Raw genomic sequence first — 19,211 nt, forward strand, 5'->3', positions numbered from 1 at the left:
TCAGAACTGCTCAAAGGACAGGGAAATAAACAAAACACCAAGCTCCATTCATAGGCTCCACCCAGCCTCTCTATTCAGCTCATCCAAAGCACAGACTACAGTCATTTCACATAAGAGAGATTCACAGGTGTTGTTGGACCTGCAGAACTACTGTGACCATTGTTTCCAATTTTCTATAGTGGGAAGGGAATCTCCTGAGGCATGTTGGCCAACGTTCCAGTTTTCTTTTGGGATTCAATGAGAAAAAGCTATCTTTTCATTTAGAATAGAGACTTAGATGCAATAACCTCCCCTTCCCCCACCAATAAGGCACAGCTAAAAGCCAAATTATGAGATTTTTGAGTTGCAGATTTATTGGCAAAATTGTTCTTAAAGCAAGACTCAGAGTTGTCTTTATATGCTCTAGAAATTGATAGTCTTATTAAGTCACCTCCATTTAGGTAATTACTTGTTCTGGCTAAGTGCACCAGAGATAAATTAATGTGGGGTTACTTTTTTAAAAAAATATTGTACAGCATTTAAGTGGAGAATATCAAATAATTATAAGATGAAATGCAAAGAGAAAATTCTGACACCTCCATTCAATTAAAAAGAAATCTCTTCTAAGCATAAAACTGTCCAATGATAAAAGGGCTATTCAGCATTATTTCCAAGGGATGAAATATTACATTGGGTGAGATCTAGTCCACCTACCACAGTTGTGTCTGTGATCCTCATCACTCATATCCCCACAGTCATTGTCACCATCACAGATCCATGTTCTTGGAATACATCTGCCATCATCACATCTGAACTGGTCCACTGAACAAGTCCTCACATGAGACACTGCAAAATTAACAACCTTGCTTGGTGTGATCAGTTAGATTAAACAGATTTGGTTTCTAGAGAAATAAAAAATTCACAAAAAGTCAATATTTATGGATTCAAGACTAGGAAACACAAGTGTCAAAACTAAGATGCAAGTTCTCTTTCTCCAAAGTTATATTATTTTAATTGTACTTCACTATCTTTCTGTTTCATCTGAGGTTATTTAATTTGATGAGAAGCCATCAGATCAACTTGCTCTCTGAATTAGAGGCAACTCGGTGGCACAATCAGTGGTTGGGTTGCTTGGTTTGAAGTCAGGAAAAGCTGAGTTCAAATCTCACCTGACTTACTAGCCATGTGACCTTGGGCAAATCATTTAACCTCTTTGCCTTAGTTTCCTCAATTGTAAAAGGGAGATCATAATAGCATCTACTTCACAGAGTTGTTGTGAGGATCAAATGTGGTAAAATTTGTAAAACACTTAGCATACTCCCTGGCATAGAGTAGGTTCCATGGAAACACTAGCCATCAGGATCATTATTATTGCTGTATTATTAATATTACCAATCATACTCGTCTTCTCAACGAACCTATCAAATATAGCTACATTGAATGGAAAGAGCCAGGAACAATTTTTTTTTCAGTTGAATAATTGTCTTTGTAGAGAGACATTTCCTGGGACATATTTCCGAAATGCTCTGTTCACTAAGCAGTTCCTAATTCTCCCTTCCTGAGTCTGGAAAAATCTAGTCAGACTCTATGTTATCCCTTTGTCTTTTCAATTAAAAGTGAATATAAGACATATCATGTACTAAGATAAGGTCAAAATAAGGTACATGATTTAGACATATAGAGTGATACCATAAGCAAATTAAGAGAGCGTGGAATAGTTTATCCATCAGATCTGTGAATAAGGGAAGAATTTAGAACCAAACAAGATACAGAGAGCACTACAGAGTGGAAAATGAGTAATTTTTTATTATATTAAATTAAAAAGGTTTTGCACAAATAAAACCAATTCAGCCAAAATTAGGAGACAGAAAATGAGGAAAAGTTTTCCAGCAAATATCTCTGATAAAGGCCTAATTTCTCAAATATATAGAGAACTAAGTCAGATTTATAAGACTACAATCGTTCCGCAATTGATAAGTGGTCAAAGGATGTGAACAGGCAGTTTTCAGATACAGAAATCAAAGCTATATATAGTCATATGAAAAAAAAATCCTCTAAATAACTACTGATTAAAGAAATGCACATTAAAACATCTCTGAGCTCCCATCTCACAACTATCAGAATGGTTAATATGACAGAAAAGGAAAATGATAAATGCTGGAGGGGAGATGAAAAATTGGGATGCTAATGCTCTGTGGATGGAGTTGTAAACTGATCCAACCATTCTGGACAGCAATTTAGAACTATGCCCAAAGGACTATAAAACTATGCATACCTTTGATTCAGCAACAGCACTACTAGGTCCATATCCCAAAGAGGAAAAGAACCTATATGTACAAAAATATTTATAGCAGCTCTTTTTATGGTGGCCAAGAAGTGGAAATTGAGGGAATGCCCATCAATTGGGGAATGGCTGAACAAACTGCGGCATATTAAAATGAAATATTTTTGTCCTATAAGAAAGGATGAAAATGATGATTTTCAGAAAAACCCTGAAAGACCTACATGAACTGATACAGAGTGAAGTGTAGAACTAGGAACACTATAAACAGTAGCAGCAGTAGTGTATGATAAACACTGTGAATGACTTAGCTATATACATTAATAATACAGTGATCCAAGACAATCCCAAAAGACTCATGATGTAAAATACTATCCGTCTCCAGAGAAAGAATTTTGAATAGAGACTGAAGGACACTGTTTTTTGCTTTCTTTATTTTTTAGTTCAAGTTTTCTTCTACAAAATGACTAATATGGAAATATTTCACATAATTGTACATGTACAACCTATATCAGATGCCTTGCCACCTCAGGAGAGGGGAGGAATGGGAGGAAAGGATAGAATTTGAAACTCAAAGCTTAAAAGAAATAATGAATGTTAAAAATTGTTTTTACATGTAACTGGGGAAAAATAAATATTATTTTTTAAAGAAATAGTAAATTTATGACATCTGTGGCACATCATGCTTTTCATTTACTTACATTTTCTAATTTGAACCTCACAACAAATCTGAAACATAGCTAACATAGGTCTTATTTTCCTATTTTTATAGATGAGGAAACACAGGCTAAGGCTCAGGAAAATTATGAGATTTGCCAGAAAGAAAGCTAGTAAGCAAGTGGTTAGGATTCAAACACAGGTTTTCTGATGTCAAATCTAATACTCTTTTCCTATTAGTAACATGTTACAGTGTAAGAAAAAGAGCTTTAAACAGAAAGCTCCAAGTAACAGAATCCCAAATTAGTCACAAATATCCTAAGAGAAATAACCTGTAAAGTCTCTCTTAAGTAGTTCTTAACCTGTAGCCAGTGAACCCATTAAAAAAATATATTTTGATATGATTGGTTTCTTTGTATTTATTGCATTCTTTGTACATATTTTATTTTATGTATTTAAAATCATTATTCCCTGGAAAGAGTTCTTAGGCTTCACCAGACTTCCAAAGGTATCCACAATGCAAAAAGGCTTAAGAATTTCTTACTCTCTCCTCATGGGCCAGACTGATCTCATAGTGATGATGGGCTCCAAGTGAATTCAGCTGCAGGGGTGCAGCTGGCACATGGCAACGAAGAAAAGGCAGCACAACGGAGAGGGAACGAATGAAGAGCTAACAGTTAGCTACTCCAGGAAGCCTCAGAAGGAGGATCACAGGCACTGGATCACACTCCAGTATTAGGTGACTAAAAAAGTGAATGGTCAATGATTTTTTGTAACTTAATTGAACTGAATGGACACCACGTCAAAGCTAGAAAGACTCTTGCAATCCAAAACCTTTATTTTACAAATGAGTAAAATGAAGTCTTGAGAGGTTAAAAGATGTGCAAAAAAAGTGACACAATCTAGTTAATGCAGGTCTTATAACTATAAGTCCAGCACACTGCCTATACTACCACAGGATCATAAGACCACAGATCTAAAGCTGGAAGAGGACTTATACATTCAAATTGTCCACCTGCCTCATTTTAGGGGAGAAAATTAATTAAAGTTAAATCAAACTCAACTGAAATTGTTATGCTATGTTACATTACATTATAATATATTACATTATATTATGTTATATAAAATGTTATGTTATATTATATTACATTATAATGTATTATATTACATCATAATATATTATTATAATATGTAATATAGTAATATAATATTTTCAACTGAAATAAACGCACATTTATCATCTTTCCCTCACCTCATCCATTTACTCATTTCAACTTCTAGGAACCGAGAGTCTGATAGTCAAGAGGCCCTTTGCTCATCATATACCACCTAGTCAACTCTGTATTACTACTCCCTCCTCCTCATCCTGTTTCTTACTCAGACAGTAGCATTAGGCAACATTAGTATGTAGTCCACCACTGCTAACAACATGCAGTTATTATTAGCCTAGGTCACTTTGGAATTGATGAGGTATTTTCAATTCAATTGGGGGAGAGGGGAGGAGGAAGGGAAGAAGGTACTTTTTACATCACAATCCATCCCTTTGGTCAGAAGCTCTTAACTTACTTAGTGTTATGGACCCCTTTGATATTCTGTTGAAGCCTATGCATCCCTTCTCAGAATCATGTTTTTAAATGCATAAGAAAAAATACAAAGGATTACCAAGGAAGCCAAAGATTAGTGAAAATAAAGATGTAATTGTTCCCATCCAAGTTCATAGAACACCCTGAAATCTACCCACAGAACCCTTGGAGGAGGTCCATGAACCTCAGATTAAGAACCCATGCTCTGGTAATCCATTACCCTGTAACACTTCTTAATTCTGATTCCTTTCTTACCACAAGAAGAAGGTTCATCAGAGCCATCAGCACAGTCAACTCCTTGATCACAATACCAATGAGCAGGAATACAGCGCCCAGATGTACAACGGAACTCACTGCTGGTACAAGTCAGAGAGACTACAGGAAGGAGAGAAGATAAAACCTGGGAATGAAACATGAGCTTGCTGCTCAGAATTTTTGCCTACCTTTTCTATCTACTACATTACATCATCACAACCTTTAACATGTCTCTGTTTGCTGGTGGCAAAATAGAAGGTTGGAGGGATGGGCTAGGCTATATACTCTAGGCCCAGGAAGTAGGCAGGTCACTCCTTTCTTCATTCTCAAATTTTAGGCCCCTTTAACTATAATACCTACTTGGCTCTAAACTCAGATTCCTTTCCAGTATCTTTTTCCAAACCCTAGAGGAAGTTGGAGTAAATATCTGCCCAGATCTTGCAGCTTGGTTTCAATGAACCTACAGGACTTATTCCAGCCTGGAGCAGCCTCTTGACCTGATATCATCCATGAGATATGGTGATTGGCCAGAAAAATATTGATAATGACCCAGAAGAGCCAAAGAGAGCCCTATTTATTCTGTCTACTTCTGATACCCATATTCCTGATTCACACTTGTATTCAGGTCCTCTGCTTTTTCTTCATGACTTCCATTTTAACACTGTACTTTCTGCTCTTGGGTATTTGTCAGAAAAATAGCTTAATTAAGAAATTCATCTAAACTTTTATTCTCAAGGATAATTGATGCTTAAACAAGGCTTTCTGACTTGGGTTGCAGACTCTCAAAAAGTGTTTAGTAGATGCTGTCAAGAAACATACTTATACATAAAATATAAAAACAATGGCCAATTCAACCAAGGTGCTTGCTTCAGGGACTCAATGTACTCCTGGGAGTATTTGTATTTTGGTAAAGGATCTTAAAAACCCAAAGAAATGGCTTAAGTAAATAAACTATAAATAACCTTAAGTAAATAAACTTTGGGGTTATTTTTATCTTTTGAAGACCATAAAATCTTCAAAACTCACAGAAATGAAACTCAGAACTGAAATAGGAGAAGTTGAGGCACCAAGAGGTGCCACCACCATTGGAGGAGAATTTGGAAATGTGGGGAGGGGAGTGGAAGTTTGACCTTCACATAAGAAAGCTTCACTCTTTTTCTTAGGAGAATGTTTCTAAGATAACAACTTGATTGATAATTCTAAAATGACAATTCTTTCCGTTACCTTATTAAATCTGTCATAATTCCTTAAAAACCAAATATAAGTAAAGCACTGCAAGCTTACCACAATGAGTAGGACTCTCATCGCTCATATCTCCACAATCATTATCTCCATCACAAAGATAAGTTCGAGGAATACAAATATTTGTGTCCTGACATTTTGTAAATCCAGACTGGCAAGTTCGATCAGCTTGAAATGTTTAAAAAAAATAAGACTAACATTTAGATCACTGTCAGGCTACTAAACAACAAAAAGCGTATATCTTTGTAACAACAAATTGTAGAACATGCATCATTTGAAAGATGCTTTTTCAAAACTGAACAAAGTAAAAAGAGCACAGGACATCATGAAAATTGGGTCTAATCTTGGTTGGGCCATTGATTCTTTGTGTAATTTTGAACAAATCACTTCATTCTCTAGGCATCAATTTCTTCTTCCATAAAATAAATTGGTGGCTAGGGATGCTGTTGAAAGGAGGTAGGGGGAGAAAGAAGACCTAAGCATAAAAATATTTAATAATAGCCAAAAAAGAGCCTAGAAACAATCCATATCCCCAATAAGAGTTGATTTTATCTGATATATTCTAAGATTTCAAATCCTCAAGCATCATAGGTGGTTATGATGGACTTACGGCAGTTCCTCTCATCTGTAGTGCCATTATCATAGCAGTTATTGATACCATTGCAGACATATTCCAGGGATATGCACCTCCCATTGTTGCAAGCAAACTCTGTGTTGGTGTCACAAGTGCGGAATAAGCATCCTGCTTCATCACTGTTGTCTCCACAGTCATTGTAGTGATCACAGCGATAATGGTACGGGACACAGCGCCCATTGCCACAGGTGAATGCTGTGGGCTGGCAAGTGTGAAATGCTAGGGAGAAGGACAAAAGATTGAAGGGATTTATTTACTAAAACAGGATTTCTGTTTCCAGAAGAAGAAAAAATGCAGCTAAAGAAGTCTGAAAGCTTTGGGATTTACCTTCCAGAACAAAGGCTGCTGCAAAATGGGCTACATGCAAAGTAGATAGCTCTTGAATTAGTCAGATTATGCAAAATACCTTTCCTACTCTTTTTAAAAACCAAATCAAGTTTGATAAAAGGAAGTTATTCCCTTTATTTTGCCCATATATTCCTCTCCAAATACACTTGCTTATCTCAACCCCAGAAAAAAAAGCAGAATACAAGCAGGTTTTCTTAAGAAGAAACAGAGACAACAATTGACTTCACAACTCACAGAAAGCTCCCTGAATTTTACGTGCCATAATGCACTTGAAGATAGAAGTGGAGACTAGGGAAAGAATCACAAGGGAATGCAATGTTGATGTCTCTTGCCCCTAGTACTATGTAAATTCTTTGTATGTTCATCCTTCGTTGCCGAAGAAAACCATGCCATCAGAGAAATGATGACATGACTTGCACTTGACTTTGTTTTGAGTGAGGGAGGGCTGTGCAAGTCACCAGCCTCAATTCTCCTCCAGATCCATCTGAATCCAGTGACCAGATATTCATCAGGATGACTGGAGATGACCCAGGATGAGGCAATTGGAGTTAAGTGACTTGCCCAAGGTCACACAGCTAGTGAGTGGCAAATGTCTGCAGTGTACTAATGATGCAAGAGTAATCTAATCGGGATTCCCAGATTAATTATTTACATTTCCATCCTAAATCCAATACCTAGGCACAATAAATCTTGGCATTCAACCTTTCAGCCCAGCTTTCTGGCAGAGGGACAAAAAGGTCTTACCACAGACACTTTCCAGCTCATCACTGCCATCCCCACAGTCATTGTCATTATCACACTTCCACCTCTCTGAGATGCATCGCCCATTAAGGCAAGTGAACTGTACCCCTTCGCATCTCGTCCCATTGTCTGTAATGCAGTGTTTGTTTCCATTTGCCAAATACCAGCGGCCCTCAGATGGGCACTGACACTCAGCACCATTAGGACCTGAAGAAAATTATGCCAAAAAGAAATAAAAGATCAAAACGTTAAAAATATTCCTATTTTCCTTCAGAAATACTTGCTTGCATTAACATCTACACAAAATAATCAGACTGGACTTCACTACACTAATTAATTCAATTTGCAGACAGGCAGTGTAGAAAGAGTACCTTACCTGGAGGCCAAGGACCTGGGTTCATACCCTGACCTCTGCCAGTTATGACTGGTGAGAACTGAACTCTCTGGAAATGAGTTTCCTTATCTAGAAGGACTGCATATGGGATCAAAGCCAGAGGCTTAGATTTGGCCCGACTGGAGAAATCTGTATTCTGAAGCAATCTTCTATGATTATATCTTGATCAAAGCTGCTTCACATGTTGTAACCCATGGTTTGTTTGTCTTTTCCTATTCATGTCTTTGGGTATGTTTATTTTTATCATCCATGGCAATCACTTACCTGGTGCACAGATATGGCTGCATCCCCCATTAAATTGGCTACAAGGGTTGGGGCATTGCTGCTGTCTACTCTTCACTAGCACATGAATATCCATTGGCCGCAGTGGCAAATTCATGATCATTACAATCTGTTCTGACCCATCATATTTGTTGGCTCTGTAGATAGTCCTCGTGTTCCAGTCAGTCCAATAAATATGCTGATCATAGACAGTCATGGCAAAGGGATGGATAGCCGTACTGATAATCACCTCCCGGTTTGCTCCAGTCAATGACGAGCGTTCAATCTTCTGCCTAAAATGAATGGATCACACAAGAACTCAGAAAGCCCAGGTTTCCAAATACCTCACTCAGTTCCTACACCTAACCACTGCTTTTATCCCACTCCCAATCTGACCTCTTCATGAACATGTTTGCCAATAAGGCTTTTTCTTTGCTTTTTCTTACCATGAAAGGGGGTCTTGTTTCCTTACACCATGATTTCCAAATAGAATCATAGGATCTTTAATTGGAAGTGACCTTCAAGGTTACCTAGCCCTTTACCCTCAATTTTATAGACAAAGAAATTGGGACCAAAAGGTTAAATGATTTGCCAAAAGTCACTTACATAGGAAAGTGAGCATAAAGTCATGCTTTTAGTAGGTACCTTAATTTAAGTATTTATATGGAAATGTACAAGTATTGACATAAAGTACTATTGACTTATCTTACATAAAAGAAAATATTCTCATTCTCCAATTTCACCAGAGCAAGTCTTCTCATGCTTTGGGTAGACAACTCCCTAACTTACTGACAGGCTTAAGGAATGTCAGTTACCGTCAATTTGGTTTAACCCATCTGCTGAGACGCTTTACCAAGCTGTGGCCACTGCACATGCTACCATCTCTTGGAGCCACAGGTAAGAGTTGGATGAAAGTGGACACCAAAAGTGGATGAGCAGCCCCCAAAAGGCTTGGCAAGCTCTCACATCAGAGGTGCTAGTCCCCCTGAACATTCCATATACCCTAATGGACTGATGAGAACAATTTATTCGATTGGCCATGAAGGTGGCTGAAGAAGGCATGGTGAAGTGCTTAGAGCCTGGCCAGGCATCAAACATGCCAAAGTTATCCACTGAATCCTGGGACACAGCCAGTCATCTTGACTTTTGTCCTGCCACTGGACTTTAATGACTCGGGAAGAGACAGTGAGGCTAATGACTTTGTGCAATTTTGCCTCACTTAAATCCAATTCACCCAGAAGTCATCATCTGTGATGTCATTGGTCCTCTTAAAAAATGAAGTACAAATCAAAACAACAATAAGAAAATGCAGCATGGATGAGACTGCAAGTTGTCCAGTATCACATAACCAAAATCACAAGATAAACTAGGAAGAACAAAGGAGAAATGTTAGAATTCCTATCGTAGCCATCAACCCCAAGTTAACTGGATCAAATTAATCCCCAGTAATTCCATAGGGTTGATTACAAGGAAGAATTCTGTGTGATTTCATTGCCTACTAAAAGAAGTTACATATAAAATACCAATAGTAGTTTATAAAGGATACTTGTCATGTAACTCCTATATTTAACTCTTTATTCCAGTTGCTTTTAGTTATATTTTTCACCAACCATAGTCCCCAAAATGTTCCTCTCTTCTGAAAAACAAAAACTCCTTGAAAAATAACACATGGGGAAAGAGATACATACAGGTTTGCATCTGCCCAGTACAGCCAGTCTTCATCATAATCCAGAGTAAGACCATTTGGCCAAACCAGACTGGTATTTACAATATGAATTCTGAAGTTTCCTCCCAATGTGGCTCGCTCAATTTTAGCATTAGTACTCCAATCAGTCCAATACATGTATCTATTCATTAAAAAAAAGCAATGATTAATCAACGATCAATTCAGCACATGTAAAAGTCTCTTATATAAAAAGCAAAAACAGACTATAATGTAAGGAGGCATCAACTTATTCCATTTCCACCCTCATGTGCTCCCAAGCTTTATCAACCAGGATTTATGAATCAGTAGACAGTAGCATATCAATTTCCCTATCATGCTGCCAACCTCTTCATTTAGGTGTGACCTGAGTTTGAGGGGAGATGGGGGAGTGCATCAGTTGGTTATTCTCACTTTCAAAAATTTCCCATGTAAAAAGATCTACTTGTTTATAGCCACTTAGTCTTCTCCTAACTTTCTCTTTCCATGTGACTTTTATAGGCACATAAAAAGTCAATTGTACATGAAAATCAGGCTCCTGTCCACCCACCTACCCCCAAAACATATAGAAGTAATGAGCAAGGACATATAGGCCAAAAGGAAGAAAAAGACAAACCCTCTGCAAGGATCTAACACAATTGCCCTTGGCCGTGGTACTCGAGCAACCACAGTGCGATTAGATCCATCCACTGCCATGGAGCTAATGGTCTGGTTCAGGTAATCACTATAATAAACTCTACTGTTGATCCAATCAAATGCAATGCCATCTGGAATCCCTACATCTATATGCAAATACACAAACAGAGAAAAAAATTAGGCTCTGTGCAGTCACTTTGGAACCATTCAACTAATCATCATGTTTCAGCTCACCATGTTTGATTTCAAAACAAGCATAATCTTCAGCTCACTAACCTGTTGCAATGACAGTTGGGGAAGTAGCCCCAGACAACAGGCTAACATAGGAAATCTGGCCACTTGCTGATGTAGAACTTTGAGTAAAGTATATTCTGTTGTTAATACTGTCAAAGTCTAAAGCAACTGCAGTCCTGGGCACGTTCAGTTTGCGAAATGGTGGGCTGTGGTTCTCTGGGTCCAGATATATGCTTCTCAGAGAATTCTCCATGGCAAAGATAAGGTAATTTTCCGTAGAAATGGCACATCTCTTTCCATCACTTTCCAGCTCCCCAAAGGAACAGCCACATTTTGGTGCCTGCAGTCCAGGCAATGCAAAACATAAATGGGAACATCCTCCATAATTCTCCAAGCATGGGTTGTGGTTAACTTCCTCAGGTAACTGGGGCTGAAACTGTGGGTTGAAGACAGTCACATCTCTTAGCCAATTGATATTATCCCTTATCACTCTTGGAGGATCTGTATTCCCTGGTTCTTTACTAGCTTGGTAGACTTTTTTCAGGTTCCGGTCCACCCATATCATAGTGTTTTCAAAAATGGTGATGCCATAGGGTGTAGGATAGCGACTTCCATAGCGAACCATTTCAGTATCACCTCCTTCCTGATTGATTCTGGCAATTATATCTAAAGAATCATCAACCCAGTAAATGTAGCCATTGCTATGGTCTACTGCCAAACCCCTGGGCGTAACGATGCCCTCGGACACAAGCACAGTTCTGTTAGTACAGTCAAGAAAAGCACGTTCAATCTTTGGGTTCTGTCCATAGTCAGCCCAGAACAAGTATCTGTTCTTGGGGTCTACCACTATATGCCTGGGCATGTCCACAGTTGTTTTTAGGAGAACACGGCGGTAAGTAGAATTTATTCGAAGCACTTCAATCAATGTCTCAGTCACAAAAGCATTGGTGAAGTAAAGATTTCCTGTGGGGATAAAAAAAAACTAAATGGTAATGAATAAATTGAAAGGCAAGGAAAGAAAAAGGGACAGCTTTTCAAGTCCAGGCCAAAACAAATCAGGTTTAGGTCAATACATGTCACCCTCTCAAAGGTGATATGCAAATGCCTGAGGTGGGAACTAGAAAGATGAATGTTTACTATGAGATACTAAAGATTGTTTCTTAGAGATTACAGTGGGAGACTTTTGGTCCCTGGAGCAAATTAAAATGTTTATCAAAATCTGCAACTTGTTTCCCATTTGAAGGCAAAGCTCGCAGAATATTCTTCCCCTGACTCCTAGGATAATGGATATTTGTTTGTTGCTTCCAAGACTCAGAAAACTCATCATCTTTGAGGGATCCAGGGGAGGCAGCTTCATCTCCCTTCTGGATTCTTCCCATGTCAGTGATAGAGCATCAGTGAAGAAAAGCCATCAGACTATGTGAGAGAGATTATCCCATCCTGTGATGGGCAGACTATCTCAAGAGACTTTTTTTTTACACATATTTAAGAGTATTTTAAAGAGTCTTTTCCTAGATTATACTAAATTATAAAACAGTGATTCACAGAATTTTTTTATCCTAACTCTTCCGAAGACAACATCAATCTAAAAGAAAGTTCACATTATACATCTTCCTCTTATAATAAAATCTCAGTTCTTGCAAGGAAGGAATACAGTGTAGGGCAGGTAGGGAAATGGGGAAGGAATCAATGATGGATGTTGACTGGTCTCCACTGTGTTTATATAGCATGAAGTTTTAGGCTATTGTTGCTACAATCAATAAACCTGTCTTTGAAATCCTATTTATCTTTGGTTCCTAAAATCACAACTGACTTATGTATATACCTGACAAGCATGTGCTGCATTCTATTTAACAAAACTTTCACTTTCATTGGAAGAAAAAATTACTGAGATTCTTCTTTCTGACACAACTTCTACTCATACTTGTAAATAAATTCATAAAAATTATATAGCGCTTTAAAGCTTGCAAAATACTTTGCATTCATTATCTCATTTAATCCTTACAAATCCCCATGAGGAGGGTGCCACAGATGTTTTTATCGCGGTAGCTAAAAAAACTCCCATGATCACACAGCTAACAAGTATCACATGGGATCTGAACACAGCTCTTTTCCTGGCTCCAGGTCCAGCATGCTTTCCACTGTGCCACATTTCCTCTCAACTTATTTATTTAAAAAGAGTCATTGGATACAAGAACAGTACAGGGTAATGGATAGTACTGACCACAAAGTCAGAAAGACAGGGGTTCCAACCCGGTCTCTGAAACCTCCTGACTGTGTGAGCAAACCTCTTAACTCCTCAGTGCTTCAGACAATACTCTAAAATTGTTCTAAAAGTCTCTAAAATCACTAAAATTTAAGTTGAGAAGCAGGTACTGATATGCAACAATAAGATGGATTTTACTCCAGGACTTTCTTGTCCTAATGATTTTTCCCATACATAGGTCTGGTCCAAAATGAAGTTCAAAATTGGATACAAGTGTCCAGTTAAGATTTGGTCCATTTATATGACTACATTTATTAATAGCATTAAAGCTCTTAATCTTTTTTTTTTAACAAAACTGGGAAAAGTATTCATTGTCATAAGTAATGCTATTAACTATGTAATCTGTATAGCTTGGAGATATATATTGATGTCCATTATTTGTAAGATACAGCTGAATTTCCTCCACTAACATCTTATTCCAGGACCTGATTGGTGCATGGAGTGAGCCAAGGTCCTCAGAAGACTTAGCCCAAGAAGTACAAGCTCTAAAAGCTCCTACCAAACTTTAAGTATAGGCCCTGCAATAAGATGATGTATATGTCTATCCTCAGACGACCAACTTAAATTAAGAAAAACTCCCCAAAAGTCTGGCAATCAGGTAAGGAAGTTTTTTGTCACAACTCATGAAGTACCTCTGCTGAGCCCTTGGAAGGTTATGATATGCACTGATGGAGCTACTGTCCATTCAAAATGAAATGATGACCCATTCAAAAATCCGCCTATGGTACAGCAATGCAAAGTGCTAACTATTCAGTTGGTTTAAGGTAACATTTATATGGCAGGAGCTGTTTTCAAAATCAAGTTCTTGCACAAAGAGTTACATAACTGCGTATATCTCTGACCTAGCATTAGGTCAATTTTCAAAGGTGATCAAGGAGAAAAAGAAAAGAACCTATATGTTCTAAAATATTTATAGCAACTCTCTTTGTGGTGGCAAAAAACAGAAATTGAAGGAATATCTATCAATTGGAGAACAGCTGAATAAATTGTGGTACATTATTGTGATGGAATACCACCTTACCATAAGAAATGATGAGCAGGTTGATTTTAGGAAAACATGAAAGACTTTCATGAAATGAAGAGTGAAACAAGGAGAACCAAGAGAGCTCTGTACAGAGTAACAGCAATGTTGTTCAAAGGGTAAATGTGAATGCCTAAGCTATTCTGAGCAATATGAAAATTCAAATCAACTACAAAGAACCTAGGAAGGAAACTGCTATCCACCTCTAGAGAAAGAACTGTTAAAAGGACCTATGCATGGTGTAGTTTCAGGTGTGTGTGTACCTTTGTCAAAAGCTGGCCTTCTCTAGTGAGAGGGAGGGAAGAAAACATATTGGAATTTATATATATATATGTATATATATATATACATATATATATATATATTGAAGTTCTCTTTTTAAAAAACCTTGGCTTTACATTAAAGGGTGCTCATTGATTAATCATAGCTATTACTGATTATTAGACAAGGTGTTACTATGTGTGAGAGCTGAATGTTTCTTAATATAACCCAAAGTTTTTGCAAATTTTTTACAATTCTGTATATATTAGCAGCAATTAATAATGGGATCATGATTTTTAAATCTGTCCTGTGAAAGACCTTGGCATCAATTGTCCTTCATGAATTTAATCATATAATTTATACTTAATAATTATACATTATGATTATAACATAAACATATTAGTCTAATTTAAATTCATACTGCATATTCATTTTAAATTATTCCAATAGTAATTATCTAGGAAACAAGCTCTGCAGGATATATAATTTCAGCAAGTTTTAGGTTAAAGGAGTCAAAAATGCAAAAATATGAAAGGAAGAAATTTCCCTTAGGTATAAGCTCCATGAGAGTAGAAGTTGTTTCATTCATTGTACTTGTATTCCCAGGCCCTAGAACAGTGCCTGGCACCTACTAAGTACTTAATAAATAGTGATTGATTGATTCAGTATAATCACCTACCTGCTACCCAATCAACTGCAATACCCCGGACTCCATTTTGTCCTATCCCATTTGTGATGACATTTCTAAAATAAGACCCATCGGGTTTAATTCTGCGTATTCCATTCTGAGATGCTACAGTGCTGCTGAAATCACACCAGTAAATGAAGCCAGAAGGCACATGGACATCCACATGCAGTGCATTCCGTCCTAAAACATTTACAAGTTGATACATTAACCATTCTACACAAACAAGCAGAATTTTTGCATATGTCTACCACTAGTCTTCCTTCCCTCTCTCTACTTCCCTACTACCTATCATATCCCACTCCCAGAAAAAAAAAAAGAGGTTTTTTTTTTACAAGTTTCCCTGCTTTGGGGAATTGAAAAACAAAATAACTGAACAACTTGTCTTTTTTTACAACTCTTAAAAATTTCAAAAGTCTGCTTTATAACCAAGGTGGCCCAAGTGACTGCTGGAGTAACTGTTAGTGACTTGTCCCACCTTTCTACTTCTTTTTCAATTATATCCTTCTTTTCTTCCTTGTTCATCTTCTCCCTCTACCCTGCCTATGTCCCACTCTTATCACGCTATCATCCATGTCTAAAAAGCTAGCTAGAAAACAATTTGGAAACAGATTGCTTATTTCTTTACATTCTCATGTGTTTTTCATAAAAATTATGTATGTGTGTATAGAGTCACTAACCCATATAACATTTTATTTTGCCCTATGGTGACAGGAGAGTCCCTTTAGCAAAAGGGAAAGAAAAAATTAAGATCTTATCTGATCCATCCCAAATGCGGAGGTCTGGTCAAGGGGTATCCCTGAATGAGGGCAAGGACCTAAACCTGGTACTGAAATAAGCCAGATGTGAACATGTCTTTACAGTCACCTACCTCGGCCTGCCATCGGTACCATGGCTTCTGAATGATCTGATGCCTCCAAACTAAACCCTTTGATTGCGGTCAGCATTGAAACAACGATGAATGAATTATATGGAGAACAGGTTCGGTTATCAGGGTTGAGTTTAAATCCTGTAGCACAGGCACAGGAAAACAACCCTCCAGGGATAGGCAGGCAAATTTGCTGACAAGTATCCATGTTATTACTACAGCCATTTGATGAACCGGCAGAATCTGTAATAGAAGGAGAAGTGTGTGTGTAGGTGAGTGTTTTTAATCACTTAAAACATTTACTTGGCTCCCCATCTCTTATTTTAAAATAGAATCCCAAAATAGTTGATCATCAAAAGCCACAGCAAGGAAAACACGTATATACTAATGGCTCATATGAAAAAGGGGGGGGGCGGGGGGAGAACTGTGCTTAGAATAAATATAAGAATGCTTAGGTTAGAACAATCTAACACCTAAAGAAATTTGAACTGAATATTAAAGTAGTTAATAATTTTCAGTAATTTTTAAATTATCATTGGTTAACATTTCATTACAAATTTTGTACAATAAGGCAAAATGGAAATTGTAACTGTTTTCATGTATATGCATTAATATAATATATTATCCTATATATACATTTTAACTATTTCATGTATATATACTAATTTCTTTCCTTCTGTCATACTATATTGCAGCAATCTTGACATTTTTAAAAAATCACCATTTTAATTTTAAAATCCTGACAGCTCGATAGTATGCAGGCACATCCTCAGATCTCCACGCCAGGGGTCCTCAAACTTTTTATTTTTACCACAGGACACATTTCATATTCTTAAACATTATTGAAGACCCCTCAAGGATCTTTAATATATTGACATTTATTCTGTTCAAAAGTTAAATATCTTAGTATTATTATGAAAATAGTTTTGACCTTACAGACACCTTGAAAGGCTCTCAGGGACTCCCAGGAAAGACTACACTTTGAGAACCACTGTTCCAGGCATACTTACAAGATAAATTGATAAAACATTCATTTTCACATTCAGTAAAAGGAATCATACAGAACTATTAAATACTAAGAGATACACTCAGTTGGGGAAGGGCAGTTAACAATAATTTGTTTAACACTACTAGAAAGTAACAGGTTGGTGATCAGAAAGTTTCAAGTACAAAAAAAGGACCATCTTATTGAAAGAGGCAAACTGAAAATTATATTTCCAAAGACCTAAGTGGAAAATGTGTGATGTAATCAAAGACAGAGGTCAAAGCTGTATAAGAACCCCTGCTGAAATTCTAATTTCATTGTTCTTCTGCCCAAGACCTAAGATTTATGAATCCTGTGAATCACTGCTTTAAGGATATGTTGGTAAAGCAGATTTTAGATTACCTCCCTCCTCTCCCAGCCTTAAGAATACTCAGTGTATAGACATGGTAAGGAATGTATCCATAATCTAACAAATCTCTTGCAAATATTTGGAACATCACGAAACGCTTGAGGGATGGCATATTTTTTCACTATTATTTTTATACAACTTCATTTTGGAATCTGTACCTTGAATGTTTGGGAGATTCGTGCCTTTACTCTTCTGGGAAGAGGGTGACAAATACTCACTGTCTCTGTAATAAACTCGCAGGCACCTTAGGTTGGGAACATTGTCCCTCAGGGCGACTTTGTTTGCACCAGTAGATTTGTCAACCCGCTCAATGACTTCATAATCTTGGTCAGTGTAATACAGGAAGGAATCATAGACAGCAATCCCCCACGGATGAGAAAGATGGAATACCACGATCATTCGACTGCTACCATCCACATTTCCCCTCTCAATCTAAGGAAGTATTTAGCATATTATTAGTTTTACATAAAAGAAAGAAGTATTAGAAACCATCCCAGCTCTCAACTTCAGATCAGACTATATAAGCAGAAGCATTTTAAGTAAAACTCCAATGAACATATGGTGGCAGGTTGTAAGGTTTGTAACTGAAGGAGTTGAAAGGGTTTCCAGGGAATGAAATTAAGAGAATTAAAGAGTTGGAGGGGAAGAAAAACCTTTGAGGGGCAAGTGAAGAACTAGAATCATTTACCCTGAGGAAGAGAAGACCACTGTGACAGTTACTGTGAGAAAGGGTTATTCTGTAACATTGTGACAAGCTTTTCTGAGTATCTCCCAGGAACAGAAAAAATAGACTTGCATCGCAAAGAGGTTTTAGAATAGACTCAAGAAAAATTACTGCTAGAAAAGAGTGAGTAAATACCATAACAGTTTTCTAAGACAAATTATAGACTATATCTTTTGTGGTCTCAACTACAAGAACAGCAAATATTAGCACGAATTAGGGCAAAGCAAGCTAAAACTCCATCTGTATAAGCTACATGAGATTGCTGAGACAGGGAGGAAAGGGGGAAACAACACCGAATTTGAAGGTAGAAGACTTAGGTGTGAATTCCAATTTGGAAAATACAAAAACTAATTGTGTGACTGTGGGCAGGTCCAGGCTTCTTGGATCCTCAGCTTCCTCAGGCTTAAAAAAAGAGGATCATGATACTTTCTCTACCTGTCTCATAAAGCTATTGTCCTAAAGGAACGTTGTGAGCTGCAAAAGCCCCGAACACATGTAAGCTGATTATTGTTAGTATTATTTGTCATACCACTCCTGTGCTGGTGACTGCCCAGTATAGCTTTTGTTCTTTAATGTCAATGGTGATGAACTCCACATGGTCAAGGTTTCCGGTGAACAGAGTTTTTATCTGGGAGCCATCCATGTTGGCACTTGCAACCTTCGCTGGTATCCCACTATCAGTTCCACCATCAGTCCAGTACATTTTCCTGTGACAACATAAGGTGACTTAATGAATATAACAACCTACTTAAAGACACCTACTCATAACACTTTCTAGCTTGCTGGCTTTGTTTATTGATTCCAGGGAAAGCTAACGGAACCCAAATCACGTTCCACTTAGTAGATCTTTAGCACCATCTCTAACCATTTACAAAACAGATTCTCTATAATGACAAATGAAGCCATGGGCTATTGGAACTGTCCTTTCAGAAATTAGATGAGGATTTTTGCCCAGTGGTGACTATAAATGTCTCTCAATCCAACAGGAGAGAGATCTGGTACAAAGAAAGCTTTTAGCAGATAAAAGATATTTGGAAGACAGATA

General features: G+C 37.4%; 1 protein-coding gene across 2 annotated transcripts in view; it reads right to left on the reverse strand.

Moving 5' to 3' along the window:
- Positions 1-19,211, reverse strand: part of LRP2 (LDL receptor related protein 2) — a 253,428-nt gene that overhangs the window by 86,520 nt on the left and 147,697 nt on the right. For both annotated transcript variants that reach the window (XM_072612238.1, XM_072612237.1), the window contains exons 35-47: positions 18,696-18,873; positions 17,661-17,874; positions 16,052-16,291; positions 15,175-15,363; positions 10,990-11,910; positions 10,694-10,859; positions 10,064-10,222; positions 8,379-8,668; positions 7,724-7,927; positions 6,608-6,850; positions 6,040-6,165; positions 4,756-4,875; positions 694-825 (exon numbers count right to left, since the gene is read on the reverse strand). In XM_072612238.1, the coding sequence (XP_072468339.1) occupies positions 694-825; positions 4,756-4,875; positions 6,040-6,165; positions 6,608-6,850; positions 7,724-7,927; positions 8,379-8,668; positions 10,064-10,222; positions 10,694-10,859; positions 10,990-11,910; positions 15,175-15,363; positions 16,052-16,291; positions 17,661-17,874; positions 18,696-18,873 (3,182 nt within the window). The remainder of the gene's footprint in view (positions 1-693; positions 826-4,755; positions 4,876-6,039; positions 6,166-6,607; positions 6,851-7,723; positions 7,928-8,378; positions 8,669-10,063; positions 10,223-10,693; positions 10,860-10,989; positions 11,911-15,174; positions 15,364-16,051; positions 16,292-17,660; positions 17,875-18,695; positions 18,874-19,211) is intronic.

This window comes from Notamacropus eugenii, chromosome 5, assembly GCF_028372415.1.
Source record: "Notamacropus eugenii isolate mMacEug1 chromosome 5, mMacEug1.pri_v2, whole genome shotgun sequence".
Lineage (NCBI taxonomy): Eukaryota > Metazoa > Chordata > Mammalia > Diprotodontia > Macropodidae > Notamacropus > Notamacropus eugenii.